This window comes from Astatotilapia calliptera, chromosome 16 (assembly GCF_964374335.1).
Source record: "Astatotilapia calliptera chromosome 16, fAstCal68.1, whole genome shotgun sequence".
NCBI lineage: Eukaryota > Metazoa > Chordata > Actinopteri > Cichliformes > Cichlidae > Astatotilapia > Astatotilapia calliptera.
Window position 1 is genome coordinate 22086924 of NC_137437.1, and position 15530 is coordinate 22102453.

General features: G+C 38.6%; 1 protein-coding gene across 14 annotated transcripts in view; it reads left to right on the top strand.

The window, feature by feature from the left end:
• The window catches only part of LOC113007391 (bromodomain adjacent to zinc finger domain protein 2B), a 54138-nt gene that overhangs the window by 17474 nt on the left and 21134 nt on the right, over positions 1-15530 (top strand). For 7 of the 14 annotated variants that reach the window (XM_080290917.1, XM_080290926.1, XM_080290920.1 and 4 more), the window contains exons 1-10: positions 7316-7337; positions 7952-8111; positions 11325-11507; positions 11671-11802; positions 12084-12259; positions 12416-12610; positions 12973-13638; positions 14350-14411; positions 14525-14946; positions 15139-15429. In XM_080290917.1, the coding sequence (XP_080147043.1) occupies positions 7332-7337; positions 7952-8111; positions 11325-11507; positions 11671-11802; positions 12084-12259; positions 12416-12610; positions 12973-13638; positions 14350-14411; positions 14525-14946; positions 15139-15429 (2293 nt within the window). In that variant the 5' untranslated portion in view covers positions 7316-7331. Of the gene's footprint in view, positions 1-7315; positions 7338-7951; positions 8112-11324; positions 11508-11670; positions 11803-12083; positions 12260-12415; positions 12611-12972; positions 13639-13791; positions 13836-14349; positions 14412-14524; positions 14947-15138; positions 15430-15530 lie in introns of those variants that run through there. The other 7 variants (XM_026143902.2, XM_026143903.2, XM_026143904.2 and 4 more) reach the window with 5 other exon arrangements.

Below are 15530 nucleotides of genomic sequence, written 5' to 3' on the forward strand. Positions count from 1 at the left end.
AAGAACAAAGAACTCTGAATGGAAAAACTGTTTGATATTTTCCTTCACCATTTCTCTGATAACCTTTGCTTTAATGGCTCACAGCAGTGGAATGTCAACAGGGATTGTCTGTGTTCAGTCTGTTGCTCTTGTGGAGCCCCAGACAGTGACATGCAGAATTGGTAGAGCATTAGGGAATAAAGTGCATGTTGGCGTATATATATATATATATATATATATATAGAATGTACAGTGTCGTGAAAGAATATTTGCACATATATCTGCTGATTTATTTTTTCCATATTTGTCACAACTCACATGCTTCAGATAATCAAGCAAATTTTAATATTAGACAAGAATTATACCATTTTTCAGTGCTAATATTCCCCCTCTCTCTCTTTTTTTGTTTTGTTTTGTTTTTTCATTTGGAAAGCTGTACTCAGTTTCCCTAGCCACACCCAGGCCTGATTACTGCCAGAACTATTAAATAATGAATAATAAAATTAATAAAACCCCTGACAAAGTGAAGTAGACCAAAAGATCTCAAAAGCCAACGTATCATGCAGTGATCTAAAGACACTCAAATACAGCTGAGAAAGAAAGTCATTGACTAGTCTGAAAAGGGTTTATCCAAAAGTGGAGGATTTGGGAAGGTTAACCATTGTTCCAAGAGTGGCCAGCCTACCAAAATTACTCTAATAGTGTGTTGACGATTCATCCAGGAGGTCGCAAAAGAAGCCAGAAAAAAAATGTAAAGAACTAGAGACCTCATTTATGTCAGTTAAGGTGAGCGTTCCTGCAAAAAACACTGTTCACCAAAAAGAACACAAAGGCTCATCTTACATTTGCCAAAAAAAACATCTAGATGATTTTCAAGACTTTTGGGAAAAAGTGGACTAACAAGACAAAAGTTGTATCCCTTTACATCTGGTGTAAAACTAAGACAGCATTACTGAAAGAGGACATCATCCCAACATGACAAATATGCAATAAAATAAGAAATCTGGAAGTAGGAAAATACTTGTCACGGGACTGAACCTTGGAATTTGGATTACAATAATATTTTGCTTAAATAATCAATCTAATATATAATGAGGCTTAACTCAAATGTCAGCATTCATTTAATTTGTTAATTCCATGTCCCATCTTTCACAGAAGTAGGCAATTATGATTTCTTTGGCTTCATTTTATTCTACATTAGGGGGAAACGGTGCTAGTCCCATTTTGAGTGAACTAAATAAAACTATACGTCTTTACTCTTTTCCTTCATACCTAGCAATAAGTCAGAACTCCTGTGCTTATTATGCTCCTGGACTTAGCTACAGCAAAATATACTTAGTCTATCCAAATGCAAAATATAAACACATTTCAATGATGAAATTCAAGTTAGATGCTCATTCATTACTCTAAGCACGACCAGTTTAGCTACCTTAGGGTCTTTAGCCATGTGAGTTCATATTATGTGATTTAACTGCACACGTTTTTGGTTTATTATTTTAAAACTAATCTAATTCATAACATAGCTGTTAGTGGGTTTTAATTGTCCCTTGTGTTTTTGCTTTGCATTATACAGAGCAAAAAGACAAGTGGTGTTAAGCATGTTCTGCAATAAATGACATCATAAATTGTGCCAAACTGTCTTAGAAAAGATGACCTCACCAGTCACTGAGATCTATGTTGTGTGAGCAAAGTCTCTGAGCAGAATCTATTAATCCTGCACTACCCTGTAATCATTTGTGTATTTGGTTTTGAAACGCTCCCACCACAGGCGTGGGAATTTTTAGAATTTTTAATCTGTACTCTTTTCTGCATGACTTTGTGGAAGAAATGTTTTTATTAATGGGAAAGAAAACACAGAAATGGGACCAGAGCCACAGCTCAGCATTAAAGTGTAATAAAACACAGCGAGGTGATCTGGAATTCTGTATCGCTTTCAAATTTTCTTATTTAATATTGTCACTGCTGAGTCAACCCTTTTGTGTTTGCATCACAACCAGACATGAGCGTCATGAGTCAAACAGTTTGACATTTCTGCCCAATTTCAGGCTGCTTTTGTGTTCTGGTTTGAGGAACTAGTTGTTTTTGCTGCATCTGTCCTTCTATCTGTCTGTCTATCCATTATCTGCTGCTTATTTCAGGGCCAGTAGTCTAAGTAGAGGTGTCCGGACCTCAATCTCCTTGTCTACCTCCTTCCCAAGTCAACTGCAATCTCTCCAGTGTGTCTTGGGTTTGCTCTGGGTCATCTTGTTTGGACGTACCTTGAACACCTCACACAGGAGATGTCCAGTCTAGTCAGATCACTGAACCAGCTCAAGTAGCTTCCCTTCAATGTAAAAGAGTAGCAACTCTACTTTGAGCTCCTCCTGAATAACTAAGCTCCTCAACCTGGCTACAAGGCTGAGCCCAGACACCCTTCAGAGGAAGCTCATTTCCGCTGCTTGTGCTCACTATCTGATTCTTGCAGCCATTAGCCAGAGTTCATGACCACCACAGGTGAGGGTGGGAACGTAGCTCGACAATTTCACTTTCACATTCTCTCTTCACCACAACACACCAGTACAGTGTTCACATCACCATAAACATCGCACCAGACATTGCTGGCTATGGAGATATGAATCAAATTTAAAACCCCTGGACTTTAATTACCTCAGAGGTGTTTAAGCAAGATAAGTGCTCGAAAAATTGTGGCTCACCACCAAACTTGGTTTTAGATGGACTGAAAAGAGGAAGACTATAACTAACTAAAATAAAGTAAGCATTAACCTTTAGTCAACGTCCTTTAAAAATAAGAAGCCTGATTTTTAAAAGCTTTCTTGTCTTTCCGTCTTTCATGTGCCCACTGCAGTGTCTTTTGAATGTGTGAAAGCTGGAAGATCAGTGCTCTGTTATAAACCTCTTAATCATGCTCTCCCTGACATTGCGACATTGAGGGCTCTTTGGTTTCTCTGCATCACTCTAATGCAGAGATGTGTTCACATGTCCATTAGAATGGTGATTTAGAAGATCAGCTATTAAAATTAATGTTTTCATTTTACAGCCTGAAATTTCATTATCGCAGTGTCACATTCTAAGGTTAAAATCACGGATCCCTTTTTGTGACCTTCATATAGGGCATTCAGCATGTGCACAGATGTTGGTTTGAATATAACCAGAATCATCTGCTTCAATAAAACAGTGGACATACGGACACAGTGTCACTAATGCCTTGAAAGGCACACTCAGGATGTTTTTTTATTGCTTCATTTGGCACACTACAGTCCCACCTCCCATTACGGTTGCCATGTGATTTATGTTGTGCTCTTTGGAGAGTGAGACAGACGGGAGCTGGGAGTGAAAATACTGTGATAGCTTTGTTTACCTTGATCTTGACTGCCTTTTATTTCTTCTTGGACATTGACAGCAAGGAGCAAAGGCTTTAAAAACTCTCTTAGGCCTCATATTTTCACATTTATTAAATGCTGTTTCTTATTTAGAAAATACAGGTTGTTGCAAATGCAGTGTCAAACCATAAAGACTCTCAAAACCTTTTTACATATACAGACAGATTTTGCAAGTTCTTTCTAATAATCCACTACGTGATCCCTTTACAGTTGATTACTGAGTAAATAAGCAATAATCATAATAGCAGGGGAGTCTTTTGTTCAGTGGAATAAAAAAGACATCCGTTACTATGAAGCAATTATTTTACCAAGCCTTGTATCAGCAGTGTGCTCATGTTAGATTTTTACAGTTGTTTCCTGTTGGATAATTGAACCTGATTTATATTCTCAGTATTTTTTCCCACTCTTTATATGGCTTATGCACCTTTTCAGAAAATTAACTGACTGACTGAGTTGCTGAATTCCTGTAAGACTTGTGTGTCAGTCTAAAGCCAAGTGAAACTGCATAGGAAAGCCTTATTTCAAATGCTATTTTAAATGCGTGTTCTGCAAAGTGTGCAAAAAAACTGCAAAGTATCAACAATTTTTACATCTTTTTGTTATATGCTCACAATATCATCTCAGTTTATCATAATCTAATAATCATTTTGCACCATTATTTGCTGAAGGAATTATTACAACGATTAAGTATAGAGGATGTGGTTTTCAATAACAAAACAACGGTGTACATGTGACTGTTTGTAATAAGAGTTGGCTTACCTTACAAAATAAAGACATGCATATGGTTGGAATGTTAAGGATAATTAGGCAATGAACAGGCATACTGTATCTTAAATTTTTACAGTTGCCCTCATTAATTGTAAGTTAATGTTGTAAAATATACTGCTTTAACAATCAATTCACAATGGAGAAAAATAAGTAATTGGATGGCATTCTCCCTGTCCTAGCCAACAACAGATTAATAGCATCTGAGGTGCATGAAATTATTTGTTCTTTTCTCTCTCTTTACCCCCTCTCTTCCTCTTTCTCTGTATGCGTCTAATTAAAAACTGCAGGCACAGCTACACAGTTTATTGCCAGTGCTTGCTGTTGATGGGGCAGCAGAAGGCAGGAGCTCAGGGAATGTGTTTTTGATGGATGTCAGACTGTGTAGAACATGTGGGACTCCTGTTTCGGCTTCATGTCCCAGCGCTAGATCACTCCTCACGATAATGATCCACATGCACAGTGTGAAGGACAAATGTATCATTTGAATCGTTTGTCATGCTAAGGCCTCATGCCATTCGTCAGAGTCAATTTGCCATCTTAACTATGACTGTTTCCCGTGTAGCATTCTATACTTGTTAAAAACAGTCAAGACTAGAAGAAATGGCCTTTTCCCCCCTTTTTTGGCACAGGTAAAACAAGGGCTTCTTGTTTTGCCTGTTCCAAGCAAAATTATAATAAAATCCCTGTGCCTTTTCTTTTCTTTTCTTTTTTTTTCCCCCTCATGCATTTCTCAAGAGCAAAAAGTGGATTATTATGCCGTTAGTAGGATGCGGGTGGATCTTTTTGCTGACCACACAGACTTTCTGGTGGTGGTGATGGTAGTTTGAGGTGTGTCATCGTAATGACAAGTGCTGCAGTGTCACAGAGCAGTCTGTTCTGGGTCTGTCTCCACTGGTCAGTTTTGTCAACAAGTTTCTCCATAATTGTCTTATTTATCCACACCCACAAGTTTTGTATGAGCTGTTTGTTCTTTATGCCAACTTGACCCTTACTGATGAACACAACATCTGGAGAGCACATGGATTCTTTTGTCTCCCACTATGCCAATAAAAAAAGGGGTCATTGCAAACCTGAGGTGAATAGTAACCCTGCTCTTGCAGACTATTGATAATGTAGCAGTGCAGTGTTTTGTTTTTTATGTACCGACTGCACAGTTCCTCTGTCATGATGCCACGCTTAACATATAACATATACCAGTGATGTTTTAGCAGGTTTATATATAGAATATTTTAGATTGGGCATCATAGTAATTTAGTTAATTATAATAATCACCTTATTCCGATGTCTAGACTGCAGCCAAATGAGTGGTGTCGCACATGTACTATTTTCATTGCTTCACACCTATCACAAGCAAAAAATTGCTCAGTACTGTCATTTATGCAAAATATAGTTTTGTCACTGTAGTGTCAGTTAAATTAAATAATCAGTCACAGTTGATTTATTTCTATTACTTTTCGAGGAGAAATGATGATTGATATATTTTGTACTGTATGATTATCAGACCAAGCAGGCAATCTTTTGCCTCAAACATACTTCTCTGCCTTACTGTATGAGTAATATACTGGAGATGGTGCCATGTGCACCTGATGTAGGTTAGGCTGAAGATTCCGTCTTAGCTGGTGGTATTGGTCACACATGGCACTTTATCATTCTTCGGGTGGAGTGGGAGTCGAGGCAGGGAACCATAACTTGTATTTAGACGACATGGGTGGAATGAGGAACTGACTGAAACTAATAGGAGTATGGACTTCCAACTGATCTGTGGGTGTACCACTGCACTTGTTATGTACCTACAGTGACTGCTGACATTCTCACATAAAGGTCTGCACAGCATCTCCACATTTTGTGTGTGTACATATACTTGGGGTAGGCTAAGAAAAGCTTCACATAACTGGCTTTAATTTATTCTCTACTAATTTCAGCCACTGTGAAGGTTTCAATCACTCTTGGCTTTTACATTTCCCTATATCCCCATGTTAAAAAAAAACAACAACCCAAAAACAAACATTCACAAGAAATGTATTGTTCTGAAGCAAAGGATAGCACGTTAATGTCTTACAAGATGGATTTAACATTGTGAGCTGATGCTAATTAGAAGGGGACCAGAAATGTTTTGTTTTCTTTTACATACTCATTCCACATTCTTCATAGATGGGTAAAGAAAATGTAGAGCACCTTTGTTTTGTTCAGCTCTGTCCCTGGTTAAATGGTGTTCAGGTTGTTGGTTACCTTTTTTGTCTCTAGAGTGTGCCTTCCATTAGCTGAAAACGACACTGTCTCTGCAGTTAGATTACTGCTGATCCATGCTGTTGACTGTTACTGATTTATAATTGTTAGCAGCAGCCATCTGTTGTGCAAAAGTAACATGTAAATAAGGAGTACATGAAGTAAATGCTTTAATATATATTAATGTAGTTTATATATGCATATATGTTTTATGTTTGCTTTTATGTTTTCTCTGCTATTTGCATTTAGTTAGTGAACCAATTGAAATTATCTGCATCCATGGAACTTGGTGTTTTTATTTATCTATCCATTTTTGGTACTGTGTGTCATCTCTGGCACTCACACTTAAACCAAATTCACTGAATGGATTTTAAAGGTATGTCATTAAAAAAAACAAAACAGAATATTGTACTCGCTGCTGTATTGAGGGAAAACACAGGTTAATTCTGCACTACAAAAATTCCTAGTAACAAACAGTATCTGCAGCATGTTGCAGTAACATGAAGAAACAAAGTAATTAAAGTCTACTGTTGAGTATAGTATAGTAAAACTGCTCAGAATCAACTATGATGTTGAATTTTATATTTTACTTAAACAAGTGATTCATAGGTAATTGATGGAGAGAATTGTTTTCATTAGCGTACTAAACATCATAGAATGAAGGGAAAAGTATAATGTAGCGAGGTCAAAGTAAATGTTTTTTCCCCCCTAATAATGCTTTATAAATATGGAAGCGCCTTTGTTCTACACAAACTCGCAGCCAGCCATTGTAGCGAGCGTCGTCCTTTCCAATGAAGCATGGCTGAAGCTTTCTTGTCATTTATCTCTCATCAGTGCTGTTCCTGGTGACGGATGATACTTGATATTCAGAGGGTCGCTTTGTCTCCTCAAATTAATCAGATGCGCCTGAGAACCACCAGGGAGAAATCGTTGGTGTAATGTAAAATACCGTAACAAAGGCTGGCTGTAAAACACAATATGCAAGTATGTATTAAAAAGATTTTAATGGAAAATCCATGCTCTTTGTGAATCTCTGTGGTGTGATTTGGATGATAGGCAGGGAGGGGGGGTAACAAAAGTCTATGGGTCATGAGAGAAAACTGTAGAGATTACTTTACCACTCTTTTATTCATCTGTATGGACTTGATGTAAAGGTTATAGAAGGAAAACTGAAAATGGGTTTCCTAAGAGGCTAAAAAATTCAATTTTCTCTCATGATCACAGTTTATATTGCACTAGTTTCACATTAAAGAGCTTTGAAGACCTTTTCGATATGAATGACTTGTCACAAGTATAGTCGAGGCCTGTGTCTGCTTGCAAATGGATTATGTGCCAAGATTTGACTTAATGATACGTCACTGTTAAGGTATCAGAATGCAAATGCAAATTCTTTACTGATGTAAGGAATTATATTCCATTTTAATGTATTGCATGGGACAAAACATATATAGTAATAATTTTAGTCCAGTGTTGTTCTAATTTATTTAAAGTGATGTGGTAATTCTGCCTATAAAGTCTTATAAGAGTCTCAGTGGTATGTTGGCCATAAGCAGGTTTTTCTCCTTTGTATCTTATGTTGACTAAATTGTGTTTGACAGATAATGGAGTCTGGTAGACCCCTGGCTTCATCACCTGAACCGTTCTTCCTTCATATGGCCTCATCTAAAGCCAGCTCATCCCCTGCTCCACCCCAGAAACTCCACACCAAGTCCAGAGCGACCCGTAGTCCTATAGTCAGCTCTCCCATCACCATTTCTGGTATGTATAGACAGTAGAAAACTTTACATTAGACTTAGTTAGATGTACTCAAAGTAATATAACAAGGTTACAGTTAGTAAGACTTTCAACATTCATCCAAGTGGTTTAGGAAAAGTATTGCATTAGCTGTGTGTAAAAAAACAGAAAAACAAAAACAAAAAAACCCCCCAACTAATAAATAAATAAATACTGACAGTTTTATACATAGTCCCATTTATAGAGGCTTAAATTAAACAATTGCCTTACAGAACAGTTTCATGGCCAGATGAGGCCTGTTCCCTTACAGTTCTACATGTGGAGTCGATTTTGCATTTGGTAGACGTTCACTGAAACTCTCTTTATCATATCCAAAAAGATGTGACTGCACGTCAAGGATGCCATCATTAAGCAGGAAGATCAAAATAAACCAGATAAATCAAAGAGATAGCAATTTTACAAGTGACCAGATCAGAAAAGAAAGAAAGCATTTGCTGGCTTAGCAACACCAAAAGGCCATAGAAGATAACTAAAGTACATGATCACAGAATTATTTCCATGGTTAAGAAAAACCATGGAAACAAACCGCTCTTTATACAGAAAGACAAAATTATAAACATCTTAAAATATGTAAAACACCTTACCAGTCCTGGTTAACAGCAAGAAAAGAAAACTTTGGCTGGGTGAAACCAGATGGAAGTATAAAAAGTAGGGAGAAGGAGAGAAACTGCTCCTGATCCGAAGCATAACAGCATAGACTTAAAACATGGTCTAACATGATGGAAGCAATGTAATGGCATGGGCATGTTTGGCTACCAGTGGAACAGAATTACTAATCTTTGTTAATGATGTGGCTGCTGATAGAAGTACCAGGATAAATTATGAAATGTACAGAGCTATACTCTCTGCTCAGATCCTGCAAAATTGAATGAACAACATTTCACAGGGCAAATGGACCCAATGTAAACTACGAAAGCAATGCAAATGTTTCTTAAGGCAAATAAATGGAATATTCTTCAATGGCCAAGTCAATCACCCGATATTAATCTAATAGAAGATCCTTTTCAGTTACTGAAGACAAAACTGAAGGCTAAGAGATCCACAATCGTGGTAGCCAAAGGCAGAAGATTTCAAGGCAGGAAAAAGATGGCATCAGGCAGTAATTGACTGCAAAGGAGTTTCATCCAAGTACTGAAAACAATTGTTATGTTTAAAATTGTTAGTTTGTGTAATTCCTTCTGAATCTATATTTATTTTTATTTCAACTATGTATAAAAATTTCTGAAATTGTCAATGCAGTACTTTTGTTAACCCCCTTGAATGAAAGGTTAAAGGCTTACAGACTGGAGCGTAGATCTTAATTAGATCACTCTCAGATCTTAATTAATTATTTATTCAGTTATTCTACTCATATTTCAGACAGAGTAAAAATATATAATAGAGAGGTTGAAGTTCAATAGTGCAGTGCTGCATGCAGAACCCGCAGTCTTCAGTTCACTAGCTATGAATATAAATTTTAAACGTATCCATCATTCTGACTGACTTTTCAGACGGTCCACAAATTATAAATGCAAATTTATTTAAAGGAGCCATCCAGCTAAATTCTCCAGAAGAACTGAATTCAAATTTCACAATGCAGTCGAGGATTTAAGGCACCTTTCCTCCAGTCTTTAACATGTTATAGTTTTGATAGAAATGAAAAGGCCATTGAATTAATGAATGTCAACAGTTAAAAAGCTGTGTGTGTCCTTGTGGATTTCTTTTGACAACTTTTAGTTCCCGTTTATTTTGTGTGATTTGACACGTCTGTCGGCCTCACACTGTGCGTACAGCCACCAACATCTCTTGGTTTCTCTGAATACTAATTGTGGCCAAAGCTATTATGCATTAAGCAACAGTGATGCGTAAGCTGTCAGATGCCCCGTGACCGCAAAATAATGTGCAAATTTACATATCCTGGTTTGTAATTATTTTTTCCTTCATGATAAGATGCCCGCAAAACCAGTTGTGGCTTTGGTGTGTTTTTGTGCGTGTGTGTGTGTGTGTCATGCTATCACCATGCTATCACAATAAAGAACAGACACTCTCATAAATAATTCATTTTTGCATCCTTACACTCAACGTGCATAGAAATTTCCCAGATAATTTATTTTGCACTGAGCAGTAAATGCTGAAAGCGCACTCGCACCTCTGTAGTCACATCATTGTTAAGAGTATTAACTAAATTGAGTTCCTTCAAAGATTTCTCATCCCCTTTGGGAGGTACGTATCACAAGCCCACCGATGACAACACTCCTTTGAACAGAATTATAGTCGAGCATTCCTAAGTTTGTGAGCTTATCTCTGAACTGTTTTATTCAGCACCACCTATTATATTTAACAGTGGAAGAGCAAGTGTCTGACTCAATACTGATATCTAAGAAAATTGCCCTCTTTTTTTGTAATTTTTTACATTTTTAATCTGGTGAAATATTTTATCACTTTGTTACTTTGTTGACATATGAAGTCCAAAGGTTAAGACCAAAGAATAAATTTTTTTTTAAATGTTATTCAACTATCCAGAAATAAAATTTCTCTCTCTTGATTAATGGAAATTTGTTCCTGTCTCTGGTAACACTTATTAGGCCACTGTCAGTATTCACTGTACTACGAGGTTCTGTTCTTTGTCCTCTTATTTATTTATTTATTTATTTATTTATTTATTTATTTTCAGTCGACACTTAACTAAATACTGAGAGGCTAATTCTGATTTAAGAAAAAGGGAGTTTGTTATTCATGCTTGTGTCAGTCCCAAAGGTGCGCAAAGCCCTAGTTCATTTTCTAAGGCTTTGTGATTTCTTTAAATCGCTTGTGACCAGATACAGACTCTGGACCAGCAGCTCCTGTGTTTAATTTGATCCTGCTTTATCCAGCCTAGATCTGTTGCAACGCAAGCAGAGATGATGATTAGTCATCCTCTTATTTTAACTCTCTAGTCACTCGTTTTAGTAAGTCAGTGGCTAAAATTCAAAAGTATGAATTGTATGATCTGTATGATCTGTGTCTATTGGATATTTTTCTTTTACATGTCATCATGAAGCCCATTGTGATGTGTGGTAATACATTCTTTCTTTAACAATATAGTCACTGTATTGGGAATATATTGTATCAACATGTAGGCATGTAAAGATTTGATAGGAAGCTGGATGGTGATCAGTAGATTCAGTGATTCTTATAACTGTTTACTTTGCTCTCCAGGTCATTCGCTGCGAATAATGGAGGATGAATGTGTAAATATGTCTGTCAGCCCCAATGGTTTGAATTTAGCCAACTCTCCTGTCACGCTCAACGCATCAAGTTCAAGCTGCTCTGAGTTTGGAGGCCTAGGATGTCTCGGTTTGTCTGCCTTGGCTGCTCCATCACAGCTTGGTACTTTTCCAGGTAATGATGCTTAAGATACTTATATATTTCATATTTTTCTCATTTTGATAATGGATGTGAATCTAGTGAATACTGTGAAATAGGGCTGTTAAATCCAGTTCTCCACTAGTTCACTAACAGATTATTAATGCCTAACTGTACAATGTCTTTCTCTTGCACTCAGATTGGTGGCGGACATCTGAGACACAAACCAGAGCAGCTGCAGCCTTCTTCCCCCCTCTTTTAGGTCTGCATCCCTTTGTTTTATCAACCTTCAAGAGCCACGATCCTGTTGATTTCCAGTCACGGCCTTCAGGTAAAAGATCTCGTGAGAAATTATTCCCTAGTCTTACTTTTGTGCCCTATTAGGCAATAAAAAGGACGTGTAAATTAAAAGTGATTAACAAGGAAAGCGTATGCACAAATTACATACTGCTTTTAATATAAAACTTGCCTTGTTAAGTGCAATTACTGTGTGGTCGTTAACCTCATATACTTTTCTTGTTCCTTTTAATTGTCCTCTTAACATGTTGATAGTAATATGAGTCATATTACTTGTTCTCATAAGTGTCCACTAAAATAAATGTGCAATGCCAGTTTCTTTAGGTGTTAATGGAACAGTGAATGGCAGGAGTGCTTCCTCTCCTGCTGGGAACGCTCCTGCTATGAACACTAGTTCATTACTAGCAAAGGGAAAGAAGGAGACACCTCAAGCCAACAGTCATGAGCCGGGCCAGCTACATCAGAAAGCCGTTGAGAAAGCAAACCAAAAGGTTAATATTTGGTCAAACACTTAAGAGCCTTTGATAGCGGTGTCTTCCACTCCATGCAAACTCACTTTAGTGTTTTCATCTATTGAAAGTTTATAGTTTAGTCCCTCCTCTATAACCTAATGAAAAAAATGTTGACTTTGTATTATTACCATTAAGAAACCCAACAAAAGACCACTAGAGACATCGAGCATGAGTGGCAGCCAATCAGAGTCTCAGTCAGAAAGCTCCAGCGAGGTTGAGGAGAGCAGCAGCGACCCTGACGATATGGAAGAGGAAGATGATGATGACCAGAGCAGCGACAGTGAAGAGTCGGGTTATGAAAAACAGAGTCCAGCTAAGCAGAAAGTCAAAGTAAGTGCATCTCTTGAACTGCTCTGTAAACAGCGTGTTTAGCTAAGCTCTGAAAATCCGTTAAGATCAGTTTTTGCTGAAAACGTTCTCAAAATATTTTCCTTTTAGTCTAATAGTTGATTAATGTGAAAAAGCTTGCTTTAGTTTGTTTCTAGGGTAAGAACAAATAAAGGTTAATTTGTATTTGAAAAATAAAAAATGCTTTCTGTTGATTAGATGGTAGTTGGTTTGTCAATAGCTGCCTCTTTGGTGGGTGTCAAACTAGGCTTTGTGCTAGCTGACAGAGCTGCCACCATGAGGCTCTCTCAGTAGGAGCTGAAATGACATTCTGTCTTCTCTGTTTGCCTCATCCTCCTACTCAGCGGCTGACACACAACACTCCCGAGAGTAAAAAGAAGAGACCTTGCACAGTTGATGGCAGCTCAACTCAAGACGGACATTGTAACAGTGTTCGTTTGACTTCCTTTTATCACCCCCAGTCTTATTCCAGTCCTGCTGGCCTGCTTCAGTCTGCAGCACTGTTTCTCCAGAGGCCCAGGACTTCAGAAGAGGAATGCCAGCAGCACACCAGTGTCATACAGGCCACAGGACTGGCAGTTAGCAACAGTCCCTTACCACAATCCCAGAGAGCGGCTTGTCCTCTGCCTTTTAGATCTTCTCCCAGCCCCATCTCCTTCTCCAACTCATCAAAACATTTGGCCACTTTAACATCAGCAAAGCGCTTCCATCCTTCATCCTCGCCAAAGCATGCTTCTGTCTCCTCTTCTCCTAAACCTCTTGCCCTCTGCTCCACTAAAAAGTCCCTCTCTCAGTGTTCCCCACTGAAACCTCTTTGTTCACCCAAAACTCCTTTCTCGTCGTCTTTACCCAAACCACAAACACTGCTGGCCTCAAAAGGAGAGTCCCATATGCCCAAATTTTTGATGCCCTCTAACAAACACAGACATCCCATCAATAACACGAAGGACAGCAGTGGAAACTTCCCAGATCAAAGCCTGTTACTCTTACACACTTCTAAATCGAAACAGGTGAGTTACAGTATCGAAGCACATGAAATAAATGACAGCAATGAAGCCTAAAGCGTTTCCTCCTCCGCATCCACGCACACATAATCCTGTTTTTATTTGTTTATCAGCCACCATGGTTTCTGTCATGAAATGATTTTGTTCTTTCACAACAGAGAATAAATGCTCGCGCGCCTTTATCTGGGCTTTTATCATACTTGGTGAGCATCTGACCACTACATCACTAGAAGTGACAGTGTGTTTAGCTCTTGTGGGAATACTTCACAAAACTGACAAGCAATTAGCTCTGTTATGCTTTGGGCTGTTTATTATCAAGAGAGAGAAATTGGCCTCTTTTGCAGGACTCTGTTATTGTCGCTATCCTAAGAAGGAGGGAAATGTAGCAATCTGTAACAAGAGGGGTTTTAATTCGGATGATGGCTGTACATTAAATGCATGCTTTTGATTGCCAGATTTTGACAATGGCAACAAATAGAAGATGACAGCTAATGTCTCATGATGGCTGTAAGCCAAACAATTTGAAAATATTTTTCCCATAGCCGCCCGGGTTTCTTCATTGTTTCTGACAGGCTCGAGCCATCTCTTCATTGTTACTGTCACTTATTACACCTTAAATTCCTTAATTTACAGCCCACAGCAGTGTAATATGAGTGACAGTTGGTGTAATTATTTCCTCCTTTTTGTGTGTTCCTTTTTATTTTTTTATTTATAAAGCCCCTCAATTCCACGGATTCTGTGAAGCAAGTTTTCTCTCAGCGACCAAAGAGCCAAAGCTGGTAAAAACAAAAAGAAAACAAAAACAGAAAATCACAATTAAGCGTCCACTTCACTGTTGCTGACACCACCTGAATTATAGTCGTATCAGTGAGCTGTTTTCTCTCCACATCAGCAGTAGCAACATGTTCCTGAACCTTTATCCTAACGGAGCGATCAACGGTGCAGTTCAGGATGCCCCTCTGGCCCTCATCACTAAGCCCCGCATCCAGAGCAGCACCCCCAACAGCAAGCCTCTCTTAGCAGCCACCAGTCCTCCCTGCTCCATGCCTATCAACTTGAGCACTGGCACCAAGGAAATGTTGGACAGCTCCGCCTCCCCTCTTAAGACTTCTGCTTCATCGGAACCCAGATCAAGGAAAACTACCCAGACGGTGCATTCGGGAAGGAGCCTCACCAGAACCAACACATCCTGTCTGCCTGTAGATTTGGTCAGAGGCAGTGAGCCTGATATCCACAGCAGCAAAAACTCGGACGACTCTTTAGGGGACGATTACGATGAGGATGAGGATGAAGATTCTGGGAGCAGTTTTTCAGGTTAGATTAATTAGACCTGTCTTTTAATTAAATAAAGAATAACATGATCATACTTTATTGCTGATAGAAGCTGTGAAATATGAGGTAGGTCCTGGGAATTAGCTGTGCTCAGTGTGGTTTGAATGTGTGTGGACTGTTAATTAGGTAATAATTTATCTCTCTCTGTATGTGGCACACTGGAATCCCCCACAGAGTCAGAGAGCATCCTGGGGAGCGACTCTGATGCCTTTGAGGATGATGTCAAGGAGTCCGTTGAGACAGAAGCAGATAGCGATGCAGAAAGAAGTCCTCTGAAACTAGCTCAAACCTCATTGTCTACTCAAAAGTCTTCCTCGAGCCTCTCAGCCACCCCCTCCCTGCTCAACATCCAGATTACCAAACCTCCAAGTCTACATAGTAGTTTTTTCAGCCCCACCACCAGCACCGGAGCAATGGGCAAACAAAGTGCACCATCGCCACCCTTCACATTTGCTTCGCAGCCAGGTAATAAATAATAAATCCATAATCCAGATGAAATATCAATCTGATATGAAACTCAGCTACAATTCAGGCTTCAGTGAGAGGAGAGGACGCATTTTGAAGTA